Source organism: Marmota monax, unplaced genomic scaffold, assembly GCF_021218885.2.
Source record: "Marmota monax isolate L192 unplaced genomic scaffold, Marmota_monax_Labrador192_F-V1.1 WCK01_AAM20220418_F8-fsc00001, whole genome shotgun sequence".
Classification (NCBI taxonomy): Eukaryota; Metazoa; Chordata; class Mammalia; order Rodentia; family Sciuridae; genus Marmota; species Marmota monax.
The window spans coordinates 59,337,861-59,361,817 of record NW_026693777.1 but is presented as its reverse complement, the minus strand read 5'-3'; the positions used below and the strand labels follow the sequence as shown (position 1 = coordinate 59,361,817).

General features: G+C 34.4%; 1 protein-coding gene across 2 annotated transcripts in view; it reads right to left on the bottom strand.

The window, feature by feature from the left end:
- Mindy2 (MINDY lysine 48 deubiquitinase 2) overlaps positions 1 to 23,957 on the bottom strand; it is an 89,364-nt gene that overhangs the window by 8,312 nt on the left and 57,095 nt on the right. The window contains exons 6-8 of one of the 2 annotated variants that reach the window (XM_046460882.2): positions 15,100 to 15,242; positions 3,940 to 4,113; positions 299 to 505 (exon numbers count right to left, since the gene is read on the bottom strand). In XM_046460882.2, the coding sequence (XP_046316838.1) occupies positions 299 to 505; positions 3,940 to 4,113; positions 15,100 to 15,242 (524 nt within the window). The remainder of the gene's footprint in view (positions 1 to 298; positions 506 to 3,939; positions 4,114 to 15,099; positions 15,243 to 23,957) is intronic. The other variant, XM_058584841.1, reaches the window with a different exon arrangement.

Genomic DNA, 23,957 nt, shown 5'->3' with positions numbered 1-23,957 from the left:
ATACATAAGAAATTATTAGGATAACCACAAATTTAGGACAATGTCAAAAAATCCATGGGTACTAAGATGCTAACATAACTCAAAAGTCAGTTCCTAATTAACTTTTTTTTTTTATTACCTCAAGCAGAGACTTTTTTATTGCTAAAGTGAAGATTATATCTAAGAATCGCAATAAATTTTTTTTTGGTTTGTTTTTTTTTTGGTGGTTCTGGGGATTGAACCCAAGGCTTGTGCATGCGAGGCTGGTACTCTACCAACTGAGCTATATCCCCAGTAAGAATCACAAGGCTGTTTTTACCTGGGCCTGTGTATTAGCAGTAGTAGTAGCAGCAGCAGCAGCTGCTGCTGCTTGTTCTTGTTCCTGGTAGTACTGAGAAGCCCGTCTGTCTTCTTCCTCTTGAAGTTTCTTTGCTAGTTCCAAATCACTGATTCCTTCTGGGATTTGTTCCCAATTCATCTCTTGACTCTGCTGTTCTTGTTGTAGAGATAATGCCATAAGATAGTCCTAAGGAATTAAATTATAACCATTTTTAGTTTTGAGATTTCACTCAAGAACTAATAAATATGAATATAGATGTTGTGTTCATGAAGCTCTGAGAATGGCTTTAAAAAAGAAAAACCTATCAGACTATGTACAACTATAATGCACCAATAAAAAAAAAAAAAACATCAAGAGTTTAAATATTAAAATGAGTTATATTGCCAAGTATTTCCTTTGGGGAGCTAAGCACTTATTTCAGTGATATCATCATTGTTTAAAATATTTTAGGAACTCATTTGAAATTCTTTCTAGAAGCGATAAATAAGATATTCAAAAGGGCTGGGGTTGTGGCTCAGTGGTAGAGTGCTTGCCTAGCACATGTGGGGTACAGGGTTCGATCCTCAGCACCACAAAACAATAAGTAAATAAAATAAAGGCATTGTGTCCATCTACAACTAAAAAATATTTTTAGAAAGATACTCAAGAAAGCTTTAAATAAAAAGAGACAGGAGCGGTGGCACATGCCTGTAATCCCAGTGGCTTGGGAGGCTAAGGTGCTGAGCAACTCAATGAGACCCTGTCTCTAAATAAAATGCAAAAATAGGACTAGGGATGTGGCTCAGTGGTTGAGTGCCCCTGAGTTCAATTCCCAGTACCGGAAAAAAAAAAAAAAAAGAAAGAAAAGAAAAGAAAGAAAGGAAGAAAGACAGAAAGGAAGAAAGACAGAAAGAAAGGAAGAAAGGGGCTGGGAATGTGGCTCAAGCGGTAGCGCGCTCGCCTGGCATGCGTGTGGCCCGGGTTCGATCCTCAGCACCACATACAAACAAAGATGTTGTGTCCGCTGATAACTAAAAAATAAATGTTAAAAAATTCTCTCTCTCTTAAAAAAAAAAAAATGCAGGGTTTGGGGTTCTTTGGGGAGTACATAGAAAAGATCTTAAAAAAAAAAAAAAAAAGAAAGAAAGAAAAAAGAAAACTCCGCTATTTTCAAAAGGAACACATGCATTTAGCAATTTCAAAAAATGATAAGAAAATTTTATGTGGCCAAAATATTATTAGAGATAACTATTGTTAACAGTATATAGATACATACATATATATAAACAGTATATATTAACCCCATATTTTTCTACGTTCACATACAAACTCAACATCTCCCACCTCTATTACAACATTTTCTTTTCCATTTAATGTCATAAAAAAATCTTTTTTAAAAACCCTAAAAGCTGGATGTGGTGGTGCATGCCTATAATCCCAATGACTCAGGAGACAGAGGCAGGAGGATCAAAAGTTCAACTCAGCAAGTCTCTAAGCAACTCAATGAGACCCTGACTCTAAATAAAATATAAAGAAGGGCTAGGGAGGTGGCTCAGTGATGGAGTGCCCTGAGTTCTATCCCCAGTATTAAAAAAAAAAAAAAAGTTTTATTATCTGACTTAAAACCCACTTTGCGCTGAATGAAAACTGACTTATTTTGTACACCTATCATCTACCCTCAAAAATGAGAATTTAAGTAACTTAGAGGACATGTAGAAGGTCATTCCTATGAAGAACTTATACTACTTACTCATGAGTGAGTATCTTACTAATATTAAGGGTTTGTCCTTCAAAATTTTTTCAGTTTCCAACTTGCTCTTTACCAAGTCGCATAGTTTTGAATCTCCCTTCTTGCTATTTCCACAGACACTAATCACAACACCTTACAAATTCATTTCCTCTGCTCCATTAATTTTTACATAATATTTGTTACAAAAATTTCACACATTTCTCTTTATTACTTAAGCCTCTATATGGAGGCTATATAATTCTTTATGGCATCTGAAGGAAAATGAGTACATTTACTATCAAAGCTATTAAAAAAAAAAAAGTCAAAAGTCCTAGGAAGATTAACATTTGTTGAAATCAAGTATTCTTTTTTTCCAAATAAACATTTTTTCATAATTATATACTTATCTAAATATATTATATATTTATTGAAGAATATATACGTAGAAGTTATTGGTTGAAATAAAATATTCTTCTATGCATCATAGCTTGCTATTCAAATTACTCTTATAGAACTTAATATACAATAATAGTTGGTTCAATTTCTGCTCCCTCTGCTATTGTAGCACCTTTGAGGACAGGACTGAATGATTTTTTAAAAAAATTTTATTAGTTATTGATGGACCTTTATTCATTTATTCATTTATTGTGGTGCTGAGAATCGAACCCAGTGCCTCTCACATGCTAGGCAAGTGCTCTACCACTGAGCCACAACCCCAGCCCCACCATTTTTTTTTTTTAAAATGCACTGGAGTTTGAACCCATGGGCACTGTACCACTCAGCTACATCCTCAGCACTTTTTATTCTTTATTTTGAGTCAGGGTCTTGCTAAGTTGCCCAGGCTGGACTCGAATTTGCAATCTTCCTGCCTTAGACTCCCAAGTCACTGGGATTACAGGCAAGCGACACCATACTTGGCTATGATTTATCTTTGTATCTGCAGGACCTAGTTATAGTTCCAGTAATACATCTTCTCATTGACTATTAGCTAAGTGAACAGTCTCTATGCACTTAAATTGTTATTATCAAAATTTACGTTCATAGTTTAACATAACCATATTTATGCCTCAGCAGGGAAGAATTAATATCATTGTCATATTTTAAGTAATAAACACACTTTAGCTCCAAAACTGCCCATCTATAGCAGGCAAAAATCTTGTTTCAGTTCTAAATGAAAGTTTTATTGCTTAGGGCTCCTCTGCTGTGTCTGCTCATCCTTTTCTTAGAAAACCTAACTACTCTTTGCCCAGTATATGCTATCTTCTAGAGTCCCTCTTTTCTGCCCTGATTAGTCAAAATATGTTTCAAATATGTGCTTAATCTCTTCATTTCTTCTCGCTTGAGTTGTTGGTCTCTATTTACATCCCTGTCCTTCCTACGCATCCTCTGTTTCTTAAAAATGTGAAAATACCCAGGTCAGGCACAGTGCAGCAAGCCTGTAATCCCAGTAATTCAGGAGGCTGAGTCAGGAGGGTGGAAAGTTCAAGGCCAAGTATAGGCAATTCAGTGAGACCCTCAGCAATTTAGTAAGACCCAAAATAAAAAATATAAAAGACTGGGGATGTAGTTTAGTGGTAAAGTCCCCCTGAGTTCAATCCCCAGTACAAAATAATAAAACAAAAATTCAGTAGACCATGTCACTTTCATATTTAATAATTGGCATGGCTTCCTTACTGCAATTGGAATAAATTCAAACTCCTTATCATGACCTTCACATTTTAATATGATCAAGCCTTCTGTGCCAAAGTGTAAAATTAATGTACATATAGAATGATCACTTACCTATTTAGGAAGTATCAGGAAAACCTCACAAAGAAATTAAGAATGAATCTAATTCAAAATATTTGGATAACCAAATTGACATTTGAAAAGAATATTTTAAACAATATGAAAAAAGGCAAAATAAGCTTACCTGATCTATTTGATCTTGTTGTCCTTTGTATACAGTTTCAGGATCTGAAGGAGGCCGAAGATGAAATTCTGAGTCACAGAAATTTCCATCACCATCTACATTGTGCAGGCTTTCCCAAACAACTTTTTCTTCAGTAAGAAATCCCTGGTCTGTTACCAACAAATACAGTTGACCCTTAGTAAGAAATAACAAAAGAAAAAGTGTTAAAAAAATCAAAACTAATATTACATTTAATGAAAAATTTTAATCTGTATGTTTAGAAAGTATTAATTATTCCTATAAGCCATTTCTGTACAATACAATAAACAAACTAGTTATCTTATTTGTTCAAATATGACTGGCTTTGAATGTAGTTTATAATTAGCACACTACAATATGAAGAGAAACCCTTGGCATACTCACATATGATTTATAAACAGCTTTGTGTGGTTTGTAATATCATTTTGTAAAATAGAAAAATATTATAAAAATTCCTGAAAAAGACATCAGGCAATAAAAACATGATACTACATTGCCTGGTTTTGTTTATTTTGTAAATTAAGCCTATATGACTAATCTAAATTACACTAATTTTTCTTTTCTCTGTATCATTATTGCTCTTGCTTTGTATACCAGTTGTATTTTGTTTGTGTTTCTACTGTGGCATCAAATCTCCTGGCACTATGATTGTGTTTTCTTGCCTTTTATTCCCCAGATTGTATTTTTATTTTATTTTATATTTTGATACTAGAGCTTGAATCCAGGACCCACTGAGCCTACATACATTTCCAGATCTATGAATATATAATTTATTTTTTATACTGGGTATTGAACCCAAAGGAATTTTATCACTTAGCTATATCCTCAGTCCTATTTGTTCATTTATTTGCCTTATTTATTTTTATGGTACTGAAGATTTAACCCAAGGATGCTGTACCACTGAGTTATACCCCCAGCCCCTTTCTATTTATTTTGAGATAGGGTCTTGCTAAATTGTGTAGACTGGCCTTGAACTTGTGATCATTCTGCTTCATCCTCCGGAGTCACTGGGATTAGAGACATGAGTCACTGCACATAGCTAGAATATATTTTTAAATCTCTGTTGCTGGGCCTACTATAAGTTACATTCACAATCACAATGAAAGAATTTAGCAGTGACCACTAATTTTTCATGTGTGTTAGTTCTGATTCTAATCATATGTTACATCTATATATTATGTATACTATATAAGGTCTGTATATTTCGTCAGATCTGCCAAAGTAAGACCTTTTGATACTTGCTCATAGTTCTCATTAGATAATAGTTAACATAGGGTTTACCATTGGTTCAAGAATTATACTTTTTCATGGTCTCTTATATTTATAATTAATTTCATCATACTACACCATGTCTTTGCTTTACAATTTATTTTACTGGCTATTTGATAACCATAATCTTATCAATATTTTTTCTCCAAATGGTACTTAAGAATAAATTCTCTCTCTGCCTCTCTTTTTTGTTGTTGCTGTTTTGAGGACTGAAATCAGAGCTTCATGTATTGCTAGGCAAGCAGCTCTACCACTGAGTTACACTCCTAGTCCTTGTTTTTATTTGTTTATTTATTTTCCTTGGTTTTATTTTTAGAGACAGGTAATTTGCTCAGGTTGGCCTCAAATTCTAGATCTTTCTGCATCAGCCTCCAGAGTGGCTGGAATTATGGGCATGTGTTCGCCTAAAATTCACAATGCCCTAGGTTGGATTTCCAGCACACACAAAATAAATAAAGGAAATAAAATAAAATACTGAAAAACACAATTTCAGAAAAAATTGTGTTGTAGCTCAGTGGTAGAGCACATGTGAAGCCTTGGGTTCAATCCTCAGCACCACATAAAAATAAAGGTATTGTGTCCAAGCACAACTAAAAAATAAATATTAAAAAAATAATACAGAAGTTCTTATTAATGCATATAAAAATGATAAAGACAACACCAGAAAAATTTTACTTTTCTTAAAAATAGGCAATTGTAACTGTGTTACATATATATCCACAATGGAGTATTACTCAGCATTAAAAGAGAATGAAATTATGGCATTTGTAGGTAAACGGATGGAGTTGGAGAATATGATGCTAAGCAAAGTAAGCCAACCCCAAAAAACTGAAGGCCAAATGTTCTCTCTGATAAGTGAATGCAGATCCATAATCGGGGGAGGGAGCATGGGAAGAATGGAGGAATTGTGGATTGGACAAAGGAAAGGAGGTAGAGGGAAGGGGACATGGGGGTAGGAAAGATGGTGGAATGAGACAGACATCACTACCCTAGGTACATGTATGATTGCATAATGATGCAATTCTATGTCGTGTACAACCAGAAAAATGAAAAGTTGTACTCCATTTGTGTACAATGAAATGAAATACATTCTTCTGTCATGTATAACTAATTAGAACAAATAAAAAAAATTTAAAACAAATTTTTAAAAATAGGCAATTGTATTACAAAAGAAGACTGAATGAAAACCTATCCAAACAACCTCATAAATTAGTTGTAGTGACTTGTATTAACAACATATCTGACAATATTGTCAAGATTTATAAATTGATAAAAAAAACTTCTCAAATAAATTAATTCCAGTCTTTCAAACATGGAAGACTGCATTAATGTTTTAGATTAATTAACTTGGATTCAAACTACTCAACATCTTTAGATCTTAGTTTTCTTTTCTAATGAGTGATATAGAGGTATTCTAAGACAAGAGTTTCTAAGTATTTTATAAACTACTTCTTTATTTTTATTTTTTTGGTACTGGGGATTGAACCCAGTGTGCTTTACAACTGAAGCCCAGTCCTCTACCCTTTATGAGACAGGGTCTCACTAAGCTACCGAGGCTGGCCCTGCACCTGGAATCCTCCTGCCTCTGCTTCCTAGGTGACTAGGATAATGGGCATGAGCTACCCACATCTAAGTATTTTATACATTTTTAAGTTTATATTTATTTATTTATTTATTTATTTATTTTTTGTGTGTGGTGCTGGGAACTGAACTCAGTACTTCCCACTTGCTAGGTAAGCACTCTACTTCTGGGCTATATTCTCAGCCACAATGCATTTTATAATTTGAAATTTTATAATTTTTTTCTTCTCTTTCTTTTTTTCTTTTTGTGCTGGGGGATCAAAGCCAGGGCCTTGTGCTTGATAGGCAAGGACTCTATCAGTGAGATACATCATCAGCCCCCAAATTTCTGAGAAAGTTTCTAAGGTATTTTATAAATTGAAAGACAAACTTTAATAAAGCTACTTAACAAACATCAGTCTCATCCACATGGAGCTCCCCAGAGAGGCAGTGAGGCATTGCTGTTGACTTGAAAGTCATATTGGAGCTGCTTGCAAACTGAGTGTTCTTAGGCAAGTTAGAATCTTTAGGTCTGTTTCCTGGCTATAAAGTAAGAATAATAATAAATCCACACCCTATAGAGGAGTTGTAAAGATTAAATGAGATAATGAATGTAAAATGCTTAATACAGTACAAGCCACATAACTGCTTTGTTGTTTACTGTGTGGACAAGCTAGGCAAAAGCTCTACCACTGAACTACATCATAGGCCCCATAATTGTTTAATAAACCAAAGATATTGTATTCATGAGTAATACCTAAATCTCAGTTTCTGTGTCTATCTTCTGTTTTCTACATAAGTGAAAAAGACAATATATCTCTTGCTACTATGCAATCCTATGACTTTCCTTTTTCCACATTTCTCCCTTTCTCTTTATTTTAAAAGAATGTAACAATTTTTAATTTATCAACCACTGTTATGGTTTGAATATGAGGTTTCCCCCTAAAACCCCTGGGTTAATGCAGGAGATAAAATGATTAGATTATGAGAGCTGTGACCTAATCAGAGGTTTAATTCATTTGATAAATTGAACTGTGGTAAGGATAGGCATGGCTGGAGGAAGTTAAATCACAGGCATACCTTTGGGGTTTATATTTCATTCCAGGCATCTCACTTGCTCTGATTTTGTTTTCATGAGGAAAGCAGCTTTCCTCTGCCACACCCTTCCACCATGATGTTCTGCCTCATCTTGGGCCCAGAGTGATGAAGCTGGCCCACCATGAATTGAGACCTCTGAAACTGAGCCTAAAATTAAACTTTTTCTTCTCTAAATTGTTTTTCATGGGTATCTGATCACTAACACAACAACTTTAAAAATAACTAAATTTAATGAATTTTTACTTAAATATAGCAGTTGGTGGGAAAACAATTGCTACCATAGCCTTAGTCAAAGAGGAAACAGAATAAACACGTTTATTATTTATTTATGTATTTTTAACTTTATTTTATTTTTTTGTATCGGGGATTGAACTCAGGGGCACTCAACCACTGAGCCACATCCCCATCCCTATTTTGTATTTTATTTAGAGACAGGGTCTCACTGAGTTGCTTAGCACCTCACTAAATTGCTGAGGCTGGCAATCCTCCTGCCTCAACCTCAGTCACGTCAGGCATGTGTTACTGTACCCGCCTTGTATTTATTATTTTTATGATACTGGATGTTGAACCCAGGGCCCCACACATGCTAGGCAAGTGCTTTTACTACTGCACTACATCCCCAACCCAGAAACTTATTTTTAAAATATGGCTTTAGTATTCATCCAGAATTTTAAAACATTATTTATTTATTTATTTATTAAAAATGTAAACATACACTTTATTTAACCTAATCCATACAAAATGTATCATTTCTATGTGATCAATATGAAAAATTATTATTTTTTATTAATTAATTTATTTTTTATTAGTTACACATGACAGTACAATGATCTTGACAATTCATACATTTGAATCAAATGGGGTATAATTTCTCATTTTTCTGATTGTACAGGTTGCAGAACCACATTAGTCATACAGTCACCTATATACATACAGCAATAATAATGTCTATTTTATTCTGCTGCCCTTCCTATCCCCCCTTCCCCTCCCCTCCCCTCCTATCACATCTCTCACCCAATCTAATGTGACACACTTCTTTTATTTTTATTTTTTTCTCCTCACAACATCATACATGAGCATGCAATGGAGAAAGGATAGCATTTTCAACAAATGGTGCCGGGAGAACTGGAAATCCATATGCAACAAAATGAAACTGAATCCCTTTCTCTTACCATGCACAAAAGTTAACTCAAAATGGATCAAGGAGCTAGGAATCAAACCAGAGACTTTGCGCCTAATAGAGGAAAAAGTTGGCCCTAATCTCCATCACATGGTGGCAGGACCCAAATTCCTTAATAAGACACCTATAGCCCAAGAGCTAAAATCAAGAATCAACAAATGGGACGAATTCAAACTAAAAAGTTTTTTCTCAGCAAGAGAAATAATATGTGAGGTGAATAGGGAGCCTACATCCTAGGAACAAATTTTTACCCCTCACACATTAGATAGAGCTCTAATCTCTAGAGTATACAAAGGATTCAAAAAGTTAAACAACAAAAAAATAAATAACCCAATCAACAAATGGGCCAAGGACCTGAACAGACACTTCTCAGAAGAGGATATACAATCAATCAACAAATACACGAAAAAATGCTCACCATCTCTAGCAATCAGAGAAATGCAAATTAAAACTACTCTAAGATACCATCTCACTCCAGTAAGAATGGCAGCCATTATGAAGTCAAACAACAATAAGTGCTGGCGAGGATGGGCGGGGAGGTACACTCATACATTGCTGGTGGGACTGCAAATTGGTGCAGCCAATTTGGAAAGCAGTATGGAGATTCCTTGGAAAGCTGGGAATGGAACCACCATTTGACCCAGCTATTCCCCTTCTCGGTCTATACCCAAAAGACCTAAAAAGAGCATACTACAGGGACATAGCCACATCAATATTTATAGCAGCACAATTCACAATAGCTAGAATGTGGAACCAACCTAGATGCCCTTCAATAGATGAATGGATTAAAAAAATGTGGCATTTATACATAACAGAATATTACTTAGCACTAAAAAATAACAAGATCATGGCATTTGCAGGGAAATGGATGGCATTAGAGCAGATTATGCTAAGTGAAGTTAGCCAATCCCTAAAAAACAAATGCCGAATGTCTTCTCTGATATAAGGAGGGTGACTCAAAATGGGATAGGGAGGAAGAGCATGAGAGGAAGACTACTACTAAATAGGGAAGAGAGGTGGGAGGAAAAAAAAGGGAGAAGGGGAGTTGCACGGAAGATGGAAGGAGAACCTCATCGTTATACAGAAAACAATTTATTTTTAACTTGGCTCCAGTAAAAATCCAGAACTATACTCCTTCTAAAGTATTTTTCACTTCCAACACCTAAATATAAAGTTAAACAAACAAACAAAAAACATTGTAAAAAACATTAGGTTTTGAATATACTCCGGGGAGATAGCAGTAATTTAAAATCAAGAGTAAAGGGAAACAGTTATGACATGAATATAAAGACTGATATGATCAAAGAATGATCCAGAAGGAGTCACAATGGGGAAACGGCAAATATCCTTATGTGAACCAAAGTTCCAGAAGCTATGTGATTGAGACAGGGGCCAAGCAATTAGTAGTTTATTTTAGTTAAGAGCAAGTAGAAAGTATTAAAAAAGGAGGATCATAAAAATAAACTGTAATAACTAAGTCTTGGATATAAAATTAGGTAATGATAAGAACCAAGGAGTCATAATTATGCAAATGATTTGAGAAGCAAAACAGATCTAGAAGAAAAAGGTAGTTTCTTTACAACTCATTTTTATACTTTTAAGCTTCCTGATTGGATAAAATATTATCTCATACTATCTGTACCCATAGGAATAGCCCTGAAAAGCATCTACCCCCATGTCCTCATTCTGCTTTCAGATTATAATCTATTCATGCTATTGAAAAGCACAGTCATGTGTTCAATGTGAATTTGCCCCCTATCTGCCCAGTTTAATTGCATAAGATTAGGCAGAAGTACAAAGAGGTTGGTAACATACATGATAGCAGAAATTTGGGGTATACATATTTGCTGCCAATGTGCAAATAAGGGATGAAAAGTTTAGTGAAGGATTTGTGGAGGCTGCTATTACAAGTAATAACAGTGCTGGACCTGATTGTTTTGCTAGTAGTGGAAGAAACAGCAGAGGTATTTGTTCAGAATTTAGGAATGGTAAATCACAAAACTAGGAATGGTAAGAGGTCTTTCAAACAATAGGAAGTCAATTAGTATCTATCATCAGAGAAAATATCCTATGCAAACAAAATCATAGTTCTAACAATATTAAGTAATTGGGAAGCATGAGGTTGGTGATACTGTTCAGAAAGAAAAATAGGTATATTTGATTAATTTATCAGTTTAGTATATTTGATTAATATATAAAATTGGCAGAAGGACTATGGCAGTCTATGAAGATGGAATTATAAAGTTAATAAGCAGAATACTTTGTCCAGATCTAGGTTTTAGAAATAGTTATATACTTTTCAATGCTTTGGTGTATAGAATGTCACCAAAGAGTCTAACCTAACTCCACAGCCTCAATATCTAGACAAGTACTGGAATAGAGATATACCTTCCCTATAGTCAAACAAAAGCCCCTAGTGCCAGGTGTGGTGGTGCAGGTGGTAAACATCTGTAATCTCCCACACTAAGAAGGCTGAGGCAGGAAGACTGCAAGTCTGAGACTAGCCTATCTCAAAAGAAAAAAAAAGGTGGGGGGATTAGGGGTGGAGTGGGCAGGTAAAGTGAGGTAGGAAGAATGGGGATGTAGTTCAGTGGTAGAGTATCCCTGGGTTCAATCCCAGTATGATTTTTCAGGATAGGGCCACAGCTCTTTAGATGACAAAAGAGTTTCATGGTTTTAGTTGAATGGCATTATGAAGACCTAATGTAGTATTAAAGTAGTCTTATTTTGTTTGAAAAACGAGCTATTTTTTTCCTTGTGTCCTAGGAGAACACAGATTCCCTTGGGCTCAAATTTATAAAGAGCTATAAACACTCTAAAAATCCAAGAACTAATGGACGAGAATAGTAGTTTTAATGCTGAACAAACTTATTAGAACAATGGTACAATCTTCCACCCTATCCAAATTGATACATGTCAGAAAAAACCCTCTCCCACCACCAAGTTTTAATTATTTATTTTTCAGTATTTTCTCTGGTTAAATTGCTTTTCTTCAGGTACAAATTCCTGAAAGAACTTTTTTTATTGTTGTTGTCAAGACACATTGCCCAGGCTGGTCTAAAACTCCTGGGCTCAAGTGATTCTCTTGTCTCGACATCCAAAGTAACTAGGACCACAAGAAGGTGCCATTGTACCTGGCTCTTGGTTTAGTATTTTTAAAGCATTCCGATTCAGTTTCTAGTTTACATCCATAGCCACAATGTTAAAAAATTCTGCTATAAATCAGGCATTCGGTCTCTGGGTCAATTAAGAAGTATCTCTAACCCTTATAAATAATGCTTTCAATGGGTGCTTGACAGAAGTAAAAGTACGTCTTATCCAAAACTGTCAAGATTAGAAAGATGGTATAATGGAAATAAAGGAAATAGAACAAACAAACAAAACAACCCAAATGATGCTCAGGTCCTACCTCCAGAGATTCTGATTTAATTGAGTTAGTGTAAGTTCTGGGCATTGGTATTTTTTAAAAAGCTCCCCAGATGGTTCTGTCATACAATCTGGGTTGAGAACCACTGCTTTAGGAAGAGAAGGGGTAGCTTTCCTGAAGGCTTAGTGTTTGAAATGCTTCTTAAAGAATGGATCATTTGGGCTGAGGTTATATCTCAGTGGTAGAGTGCTTGCCTGGCACCTGTGAGGCACTGGGTTCTGGGTTCAATCCTCAGAACCACATAAAAAATAAATAAATAAAATAAAGGTATGCTGTCCATCTGTAACTATAAAAATAATAATAATAAAAATAGAATGGATCATTTTTTTTCTTTTCTTTCTTCTTTTTTTTTTTTTGGTGTGTGCATGTGAAGGGGATCAAACGCGGGGCCTCACACAGGGCTAGGCAAATGCTCTATCACTGAGCAACATCCCAGACTCAAGACAGATAATATTTGGACAGACCAAAAAAATTGATTAGAGCTTTGTGAATAGAGATTAAGGAGTAAGAATGCAAGTAAAGTTGTAGAAACAAAAAAGCATGGGGGATTGTCAATGAAAGAAACTATTTTGGCTTACACAAAGTATAGGTAACTGGGAATAGCAGAACATAGCTTGCATTTTAATCCTCTAGGCACTAGGTGCTACTGAATATTTCTGCTGTATTACTGACATGGTAAGAACAGTATTCTACCATAGAAGTCTAGGTACAAATTGACAGACTCCTAAACTAGGTGACACCTAATATTAAAAAAAAAAGGGATAGATATAAGAGATAACAAAAAAGGGTTTCGTCATTACCTTAGGTACATGTATGATTGCACAAATGGTGCATCTCTACACTGCGTACAACTCCGAGAATTGAAATGTTGCACTCCATTGTGTACAATGAATTAAAATACATTCTTCTGTCATGTATAAGTAGAATAATAATAATAATAATAATAATAATAATAATAATAATAATAATAAAGGGTTTTCCCCCTTTGGCAGAGCCATGAAAAGCAATAAAAGAAGAATTTAAAGTCACATTGATAGTAAACACTACCATAAAGGCAATTTTTCTTTCTTTTTAAATATTGGGTCTTCTCAAACATCAGATAGAGCTCTAATCTCTAGAGTATATAAAGAACTCAAAAAGTTAAACAACAACAACAACAAAAAACAAATAACCCAATCAACAAATGGGCCAAGGACTTGAACAGACACTTCTCAGAAGAGGATATACAATCAATCAACAAATACACGAAAAAATGCTCACCATCTCTAGCAATCAGAGAAATGCAAATTAAAACTACTCTAAGATACCATCTCACTCCGATAAGAATGGCAGCCATTATGAAGTCAAACAACAACAAGTGCTGGCGAGGATGTGGGGAAAAGGGTACACTCGTACATTGCTGGTGGGACTGCAAATTGGTGCAGCCAATTTGGAAAGCAGTATGGAGATTCCTTGGAAAGCTGGGAATGGAACCATCATTTGACCCAGCTATTCCCCTTCTCGGTCTATACCCAAAAGACCTAAAAAGAGCATACTACAGGGACATAGCCACATCAATATTTATAGCAGCACAATTCACAATAGCTAGAATGTGGAACCAACCTAGATGCCCTTCAATAGATGAATGGATTAAAAATGTGGCATTTATACATAACAGAATATTACTTAGCACTAAAAAATAACAAGATCATGGCATTTGCAGGGAAATGGATGGCATTAGAGCAGATTATGCTAAGTGAAGTTAGCCAATCCCTAAAAAACAAATGCCGAATGTCTTCTCTGATATAAGGGGGGTGACTCAAAATGGGATAGGGAGGAAGAGCATGAGAGGAAGACTACTACTAAATAGGGAAGAGAGGTGGGAGGAAAAAAAAGGGAGAAGGGGAGTTGCACGGAAGATGGAAGGAGAACCTCATCGTTATACAGAATACATGTATGATATTATGACGAGAAAAAGAAAAGAAAAAAAAAGTGTGTCACATTAGATTGGATAGAGAGAAATGATGGGAGGGGAGGGGAGGAGTAGGGGGGATAGGAAGGGCCGAAGAATAGAATAGACATTATGACTGCTGTATGTATACAGGTGACTCTCTGACCAGTGTGATTCTGCAATCTGTACAATTAGAAAAATGAGAAATTATACCTCAATGATTCAAATGTATGAATTGCCAAGATCATTGTAATGTCATGTGTAGCTAATAAAAAAAATTAAAATAAATAAATAAATAAATATTGGGTCTTACCATGTTGTACAGGCTGGCCTTGAACACAATGATATTCCTACTGCAGCCTCTTGAATAGATTATAGGTGTGCACAGATAAATCTTAGTGCTTACTTCACAAGCATCCATTATTAAAAGTCACCCTAGTTCTTTCTATTTCTAGGATATTATCCCCCCCTTCTAGAAAATAAATATTTCTTAATGTGGTAATCTGTGAACAATTGCTAATCCGTTCCATCCTAAAAGTATTTAATAATTACTTTCACAATTTGATGGTTAAGGAATACTATCCTATAATCTTTTATTTTGAAGAAAATCAAACAATATCTCTAAATCAAGCTCCTTTGACTTAGAATAATAACTGAATAGCTATTTCTATATCATACCTTGTATTTGGTCATGGTGCTAAAATGATTATTCCGAAAGAACACACAAAGTTCTCCTTCCTGAACGGTTGAAGTTAGTTCACATAATCCATGGTATGTCAGTTGAGTGGCTGTATTATTTAGAAACTGCTCAGCTACAAAGCCTACGGAACCAATGCATAATATTAGATGCACAATAGTAGATGGAAGAATTTCAAAATTAAAAAATTACTCTTTTCTATTAATATTGTGTTCAAGTATACGTAAAGTCCAATCAATATAAAACTTTTCCTAGGATGGTGGCCCCAAATTGGAGATTCATCTTTATAATTTAGGTATAGAAGTTATATTTATAGTTGTTCCCATCCTAAATAAACTGTTAGGTGACAGCTTACAATAAAAGACACAGACACTTTAATTAAACTAAAACCCATTAAAACAAATACAAATGGGGCTGAGGATATAGCTCTGTGATATAGCACCTGCTTCACACATGTGAGGCACTGGGTTTGATCCTCAGCACCACATAAAAATAAATAAATAAATAAAGATATTGTGTCCATCTACAACTAAAAAAATATTATATATATATATATATATATATATATATATATATAAATTAAAATTAAAAACCAAGGAGTTAGCAATTTAAAATGTGGGTAGGAATGATGTATGTCCAACATCTACTGCCCCAATGGCGAGATGTTTAGAAATTACAAGCAGCCTTCACAAATTACCTTAAGACAAATTGCCTAAAAAATTGTTACTTAAGTAGTCCTGAGCTTTTAACAGAGATCCCAGATAATTCTCAAGTGTAAATTGTTAAATTCTTTTCTTAAATCTAAAAGTAGGCATAAAACTCAATAGAAAGCAGTAGGATAGTTGGTGCCATTTTTATCCTAATCTCCTCCAACACATGCCACTCATTATGTAGATATACAAAGTTTAGAAATAGATATTATCTCTTTTCTTTCTGAAACAGAATGAAATATACAGAAGTTGTCTGAATTTTTAAAAGATATTTATTTTTTAGCTTTAGGTGGACACAATATTTTATTTTTATGCAGTGCAGAGGATCGAACCCAGTGCCTCACACATGCCAGGTGAGCGCGCTACTACTTGAGCCATACCCCCAGCCCCAAGTTGTCTGAATTTTATTTTAAAAGATACATGGTACAGTTGATCCTCATTAACTGCAAAGTTCTGAGTTCATGTACTAGCTAAAAGTTATTTATAAATACCTAAAAATCAATACTCACAGAACTTCAATGGTCATTTGGGGATATCTGAGGATAGGCAAAAAATTTGAATTGCCCAGCAACACTCTGCCTTGTTATTTCAGCTCATACCATAGACAAGTGTCCTTTTCATGGTCTATTTAGTGTCATGTTTTTCATATTTTTGTACGTTTTGTTGGTGTTTTTTCTGTTTGAAATATTGCCCCCACCCAACCCTCACTCAAGTGTAAGGTTAAAGTAATAGCTAGTACTAAGTGGAGAAAGGCTGTGATGGAGAAAATACATGTCAGATAAGCTTTGTTCAGGCATGAATTATAGTGTTGTTGGCTATGAGTTTAATGTCAATGAATCAATAGTATATTATTAAATAAAGTATTTTAAAACAGAAACACTCATAAAATAAGGTTGTTGACTGGTTGACAAAAAATGATCTATCCGAGCCAGGCTTAGTAGTGCACACCTATAATCACAGAGGGAAGCTGAGGCAGGAGGATCATAAGTTCAAACCCAGACTGAGCAATTTAGTGAGGCCCTAAGCATCTCAGTGAAACCCTGTCTCAAAATAATAAGAAGGAAAGGAATGTGCCTCAGTGCTTAAATGCCCCACCCCCTCAAACCTGGACATGCCCTCCCCACCAAAAAAATCCTAATCTTGTGTCTTGCCTAGGAACAATACTTTAGCATTCACTAATTCCTTGGTCAACATAGAACATTACCACTGCAAACATTGAGAATCAACTGTATAAATATTTTTTGAAACATGTATTTTTCTTTCCCTCTTTTCCTTTAGTAGAAAAGAAATGTCTCAGGAGCAGTAAGTGGGGAGGTTCTTCTAAAGAGTTTTATAAGTAAGCTGAGAGGTGCAGATATAGGGAATAAAGATGAATCTGTAATAAGAAACTAATGCCTCAATAAGAAATTGAAAATAAACTTGGGGAATGTGATGATCATTATTATCCAAAGTACAGGTATGAAGACATGAAAAATTGTGCTCTATATGTGTAATAAGAATTGTAATGCATTCTGCTGTCATATATAAATAAATAAATAAACCTGGTAGAAAGTTGGCAGGGCCAGAAGGCTAGGTAATGTATTTATTCAACTGCCTGTGTATTCCTTGGTAACAAGCCATAGCACTTCAAGCTGCAAAATGGTTGTAAAAATGTTAAAAATACACACACTATTCCAAGGACTTGATTAAGGTAGGAAGGGAAGTGCAAAAGTTAAAGGAGGCTACAATCAAAGGAAATTGATAGCATAACTGCAAACTTTTACCAAGTAGAATATATAAAGTTTTAAAAATGAAGCATTTTGTTTATGCTGCAAAATACCACTCCTGTCTATAATATCCACATCGTTAAATGCTTCTTCTTCTTTTTTAACCTGTATTTATTTATTTATTTTTATGTGGTGCTAAGGATAGAACCCAGGGCCTTACAACTACAACCCCAGCCCCCTAAATGCTTCTTTCAGAAAGATGTTTCTAAATGTTCCTTTCACAGCTCAGTCTCATACATTCTCTCCAAATCCCTTTAAATCCCTTAAAAAAAAAGATACAAAAAGCCAGGTGTGGTAGCACATGCCTGTAATCCTAGTGGTTCAGAGGCTGAGGCAGGAGAATTGCAAGTTTGAGGTTAGTCTCAGCCACTTAGCAAGGCACTAAGTAACTTTGTGACACCCGTCTTAAAGCAAAAAGAGCTGGGGATGTAGCTCAGTGGTAAAGTGTCGTAGTCTCCTTTCCCCTTGCCAAATACAGATACAAAAATTCAGTGGACATACAGTACATTAACCTCATGTTAGTGTGAAATTCAAATATTTAATGCTAGAAAGGTCTTTGCTAGAAAAGTCTTAGCTACATTTTTTTTTTTTTTTACAAAACAGGAGTTAGACTCACAAAGAATAAATGACTTCCTCAAGGACATTAAACTAGTTATGGTAAGACTGGAGTCCAGGAGACTTATTAAAACTGATACTAAAACATTTAAAGATTTAGTGCAGATGATCATAAATACATGGATCCTTAAATTACAAAGCAATAACTATTAAAAATTACAAAACACAGTATTTCCCAATTCTCCTGCATCTGTAAAGCAGTGGTTATAGTAGAGTATTGAAAAGACTAATCTAGGTACAAATTTCTATGATGAATTAAACAAATGTTGGTATATAACTCCATGTTATATAGTATTTACTTAAATGTATTGCTTCAAATAGTCCACCATTTCAAATAATATAGAGTTTATTTGCAGCATTCAGATTACATTTCAACTTTTTATAGATATAGTGATACTAATGGTAAAAAGCCACTAATATAATGATAATATTAAAAGATTATTACTGAAAATAAATTTAAATTAAGCACTCTTTCCTAAAAATTCTTTTTCCATATTTTAATTGGTACATTATAGTTGTACATAATGGTAGGATTTGTTATTATACATTTTCACATGAACATAATATCCCTTTTTTGGGGGGTATGGGGATTGAACTCTGGGCACTCAACCATTGAGCCACATTGTGTTTTATTTGGAGACAGGGTCTCACTGAGTTGCTTAGTGTCTCACTTTTGCTGAGGTTGGCTCTGAACTCACGATCCTCCTGCCTCAGACTCCTAAGCTGCTGGGATTACAGGGATGTACCATTGCACACGGCCAATATCACTTTTTTTTTTCCTAACAAGATCATTATACTCAAAAATATTTCTTGTATTCAGAAATTCAATCATAAATGAGATTTATCAATTTTTTTTTCTGTTACTAGAAAGTTATTAGGGAATATGAATGCTCTTATTCCCTTAAAGAAGGTGAAGTTAGGAAGAGAAGCACTAAAATTAGGCAAAAAGGAATAGAAAGTAGAAATAGGAGGAAAGGAAACATAATTTATGTTCTTAAAAATATTGCCTAGATGTAATCTTGTCTGAGATTTGCATTCAAATTTAAACTTGGATAAAGCTGACACAAGCATCAGAGTTTTGTTTTGTTTTGTTTTTAAGGCAAATTTAAGCTTGGTCAGAACTTACCTTTGTCACTGTGACAGCTTTAAATAAATTGTTAATTTTCTTTTTGTAATTTCAGATTTCAAAAATCATATACATTAATGTGTTTTTTCCACAAGAGGAGAGGCAAAACACTTTCTCTCTCTCTCTGTCTCTTTTTTCCTTGCTAAGTTGCTTAGGGCCTCACTAAGTTGCTGAGGCTGGCTTTGAACTCAAAATCCTCCTATCTCACCCTCCCGAATTGCTGGCATTACAGCCACCTCCACATGTAGCCACAAAACAATTTTTTCATGTGACAAATGCTCAGATTTTCTTTAAAAAGATGAAGACTTTGGGCTGGGGATGTGGCTCAAGCGGTAGCGCGCTCGCCTGGCATACGCGCAGCCCAGGTTCGATCCTCAGCACCACATACAAACAAAGATGTTGTGTCCGCCGATAACTAAAAATAAATATTAAAATTCTCTCTCTCTCTCAAATAAATAAATAAATAAATAAATAATATATATATTTTAAAAGATGGAGACTTATATGATTCCAGGGGAGCAGGAGGGAGACAAGAACATTTCATTGTGCCAAAAAATAAAGGGCTCAAAAAATGATAAGGATTTAGCAGAACATGGGACCCAATGTGAAGGCATCCTAATGGCTACATCTGGAACAATTTAAGTGTCAAAAAGAATAATTATAATAATAATGAACTATAACATCCTAATTAAGAATCCATGACTGGCTTGGGAAGCTGAGCAGGAGGACTGTGAATTCAAAGTCAGCTAGCTTCAGCAAAAAAGCGCTAAACAACTCAGTGAGACCCGTCTCCAAATAAAATATGAAATAGGGCTGGGGATATGGCTCAGTGGTCGAGTGCTCCTGAGTTCAATCCCCAGTACCCAAAAATAAAAATAAAAAAAGAATCCATGAGTTTATGTTGATATTATTATTATTATTATTTTAGCGAGGGATGGGGAAGAAAAAAGAAAACCATCTTTTACAAAAGAATAACAAATGAATGTAGATAGAATAATAAAAGTATCATAATCACCATAGAAATAATTGATTAAGGCAAGAGTAGATGGATACACAATTTCCTGGGCAAATGATTTATTAAGAACAGGACATTCGCAGTTTCAGTGCAGAACATCACTGGTTACTTATTAATTACAAAGGAAAAAAGGAAATCTGTACAATGAAAATTTGGCCTGTACCACCTTGATCAAATTAGACATCACCAATAATGGGATTATCAGCCATGTGCCCCCTGATTTTATGCCTTAGGAAGAACACAATGTTATCTATGCAGCATACTGCCAAGAATACATAATTTAAACCTACTTATGAGGAAACAATCAGATAAATCCATATTAAGAGCTATTTTATAAAACAACTGGCTTGGACTATTGAAACTAAAAGTCAATTTCACAGTAGATTTTTTTTTAAAAAAGCAGGAGAGAAAAAAAAAAGGAAAAACATTAGGAATCTCTTCTATATTATAGGAAACTAAAGACAACAAATTGATCTTTGATTAGAGCCTACACTGAAAAAAAATTAAAGCTTTAAGGGACATTATTGGAAAAACTAAAAAATTCTGAATATTAACCTTATATTAGGTAATACTGTATCAACGCTAAATTGCATGAGATAATTATATTGTGATTATAAAGAAGACTTTATTTTTTTATTTTAATTTTTTATTGTTGGCTGTTCAAAACATTACATAGTTCTTGATATATCATATTTCACAATTTGATTCAAGTGGGTTATGAGCTCCCTTTTTTACCCCATATACAGATTGCAGAATCACATCAGTTACACATCCATTGATTTACATATTGCCATACTAGTGTCTGTTGTATTCTGCTGCCTTTCCTATCCTCTACTATCCCCCCTCCCCTCCCCTCCCCTCCCCTCCCCTCCCCTCTTCTCTCTCTGCTCCCTCTACTGACATTCGTTTGTCCCCCTTATATTATTTTTCCCCTTCCCCTCACTTCCTCTTGTATGTACTTTTGTATAACTCTGAGGGTCTCCTTCCATTTCCATGCATTTTCCCTTCTCTCTCCCTTTCCCTCCCACCTCTCATCCCTGTTTAATGTTAATCTATAAAGAAGACTTTAAACAGGTGAATTCCTTTTTCTTTGGAGACAAATGATGAAGCACTGGTGGGTTAAAAAAAAAGTACTATGATACTTGCAACTAATTGTCATGTGATTTAGGGCAAAAATGTGTGTGCAGAAATATAGAAAAAAGCAAATATTCAATATGATAATAATTGGTGAATTTAAGAAAAGTGAATATAAATGTTCATTGTGCTGTCCCAACTCTTTTGTGGGTTTGAGATTCTCGAAAATAAAAGCTGAAGAAAAAAGAAACTAATATTATTTAATAAAAAAAAAATGTGATTCAATCTACACTATTTAGTGTTTAGACCATATAATACAGTTTCAACAAATTTTTGATTAAGTGAACAAATATCCTGGAATTATTTTTATAAAGCATATCATTATCCTAAGAACAATTGTTTAAAAAAACAATTATTCCTAAGAGAGTATCTGGAATTAAAATTCAAGCTCTAGTGAAGTCTGGCAGCAGGTACTATTTTTTTTTCCTTATTGATGTTGGTGTTATGACACAATCCATCATTTTAACTAGATCAGAAAGTATTGACATTTGAAAGAAGTAGCAAATAATATGTACTCTATGTACACGTAAAAGTTCTATGCTTTTTCTTATAAAGTGTCAGCACCAAAATAAAATGAACATTATATAAAAGAAGTTGAAAGACTTTCTAATTCTATGTCAGCTAAATAACATTTTTTCCTTAAAAAAAAAAGTTACTAAAAGTATTTCCTATACCCTGCACCTTGATAACAAATGAAATGTTTGAAAAATAATAATAATAATAATAATTATCATCTATGACCAAAGCTTTTAAAATTAGAAACAAACCAGTCTGGCATATTTTACTGATTCAAAAGGAAAGGTATAGGGCTGTGATTGTAGCTCAGTGGTAGAGTGCTTGCCTGGCATGTGTGTCATTGGATTCCATCCTGAGCACCACATAGAAATGAAAGAAAGAAAGCAAAAAAGAAAAAGAAAGAAAGAAAGAAAGAAAGCTATGCTGTCCATCTACAACTGCAAAAAAATAAAATAAAATATTTTTTTTTTTTTTTTAAAAAGGCACAGTTGAAGGCTAAATAGAAAAACAAAGCAGACTACTTCATTGAACACTATATATCCAAGAGTGCTATGGCTTGGATATGAAATGCAGAGTTGGGGAACTGGGGAAGTGATTGGATGATGAGGGAAACTGTAGGGGCCTATTGGAGGAAATAGGTCCCTGGAAGGCTATTTCTCATCATCCACCCTTTCCCCCACCTGGGTGAAAACAATGGAGCCAGCCAACCATATATTAAAACCTTTGAGTAAAAAAGAAATCTTTCCTCCTCTATTTTGTTTTTCTTAGGTTTATTATTCCATCAACAAAAAGCTAATGCCAAGAGAACATGATGAAGAAAAATGATGGAGGAAAGATAAATGCTATTGATAAATAAAAATCATACATGCTAGGTAAATGTTCTACCACTGAGCTACATCGCAGCCCTTTCAATTTTATTTTTGAGAAAAGGTCTCATTAAATTGCCCAGGCTGTCTTAGAACTTGTTTCCTGCCTCAGTCTCCCCAGTTGCTGGGATTACAGGTGTGCACCACTATGCCTGGCTGTGGTCTTTTCTTTCTGATGCATGATTTCTTACCACCTTATAGAAGTTTTTGTAATTTTTTATAAACAAAAAACTAGTTTAGTTTTTTAATTATACTGAATTCCACATATAATTATTTTTTAATATGAAAAACTATTATGCATAATTTCACTATTACAGACTTTGTATATGAAAGAATTAATCAATAAATATGCTTAGTATATATTAACTGAAAATTATATACCACTATAGAGGGAGATTACTTCCTTGCTTTTACCAAGACATTCTCCTCAAATTACTGATACTACATAATTTAGCAATAGTTTCTCACTATCCTGGGGAATCAATGTCAGAGAAATAAAAGGTATAACATCAAGTTAAGGAAAAAGAAGTAATGAAGGGACTCATTTTTTGGTATTCGTTGTGTTAATTAGTGTACTAGTACTATTCTTGTAGCATTGCAGTCTGGCTTGGGAAAAATACTGTCACAGTTTTCTCAGCAGTTTCTTACCCTAAAATCTCAGACATCCCTTCTTGGCTATCATTCTGTCTGTTACCACTTTTAAAATCTTTAGTTCCTTTGATTAGTAATGAATAGCATAACTCTAATAGTATATTGGACATTAAAGAGAAAGCAGATTTCATAGAAATTTTCTTATGGGCTTCTTTTTAGGAATATATATTTGGAAATGAGAGCATGGACATGAATATATAGTTCAAGTGAGTTGAATTTTGTTCATTCAAACATTCTTACAACAGTTTTTGTTGTTCCTTCTTAAAATTTAAGTTTTTTGCCTTAAGTTTTAGTGAAAGTTGTCATCTAAGTCAATGATCCGTATGTTTTTTGCAAATAAAAGACCAGGGGATCAACCTCAATTAAATATCATGTATTTTCTTAACACCTGCATAAATGTGTCAAATTTCTGGATAAGTGAATAATATAATTAGTTGCAT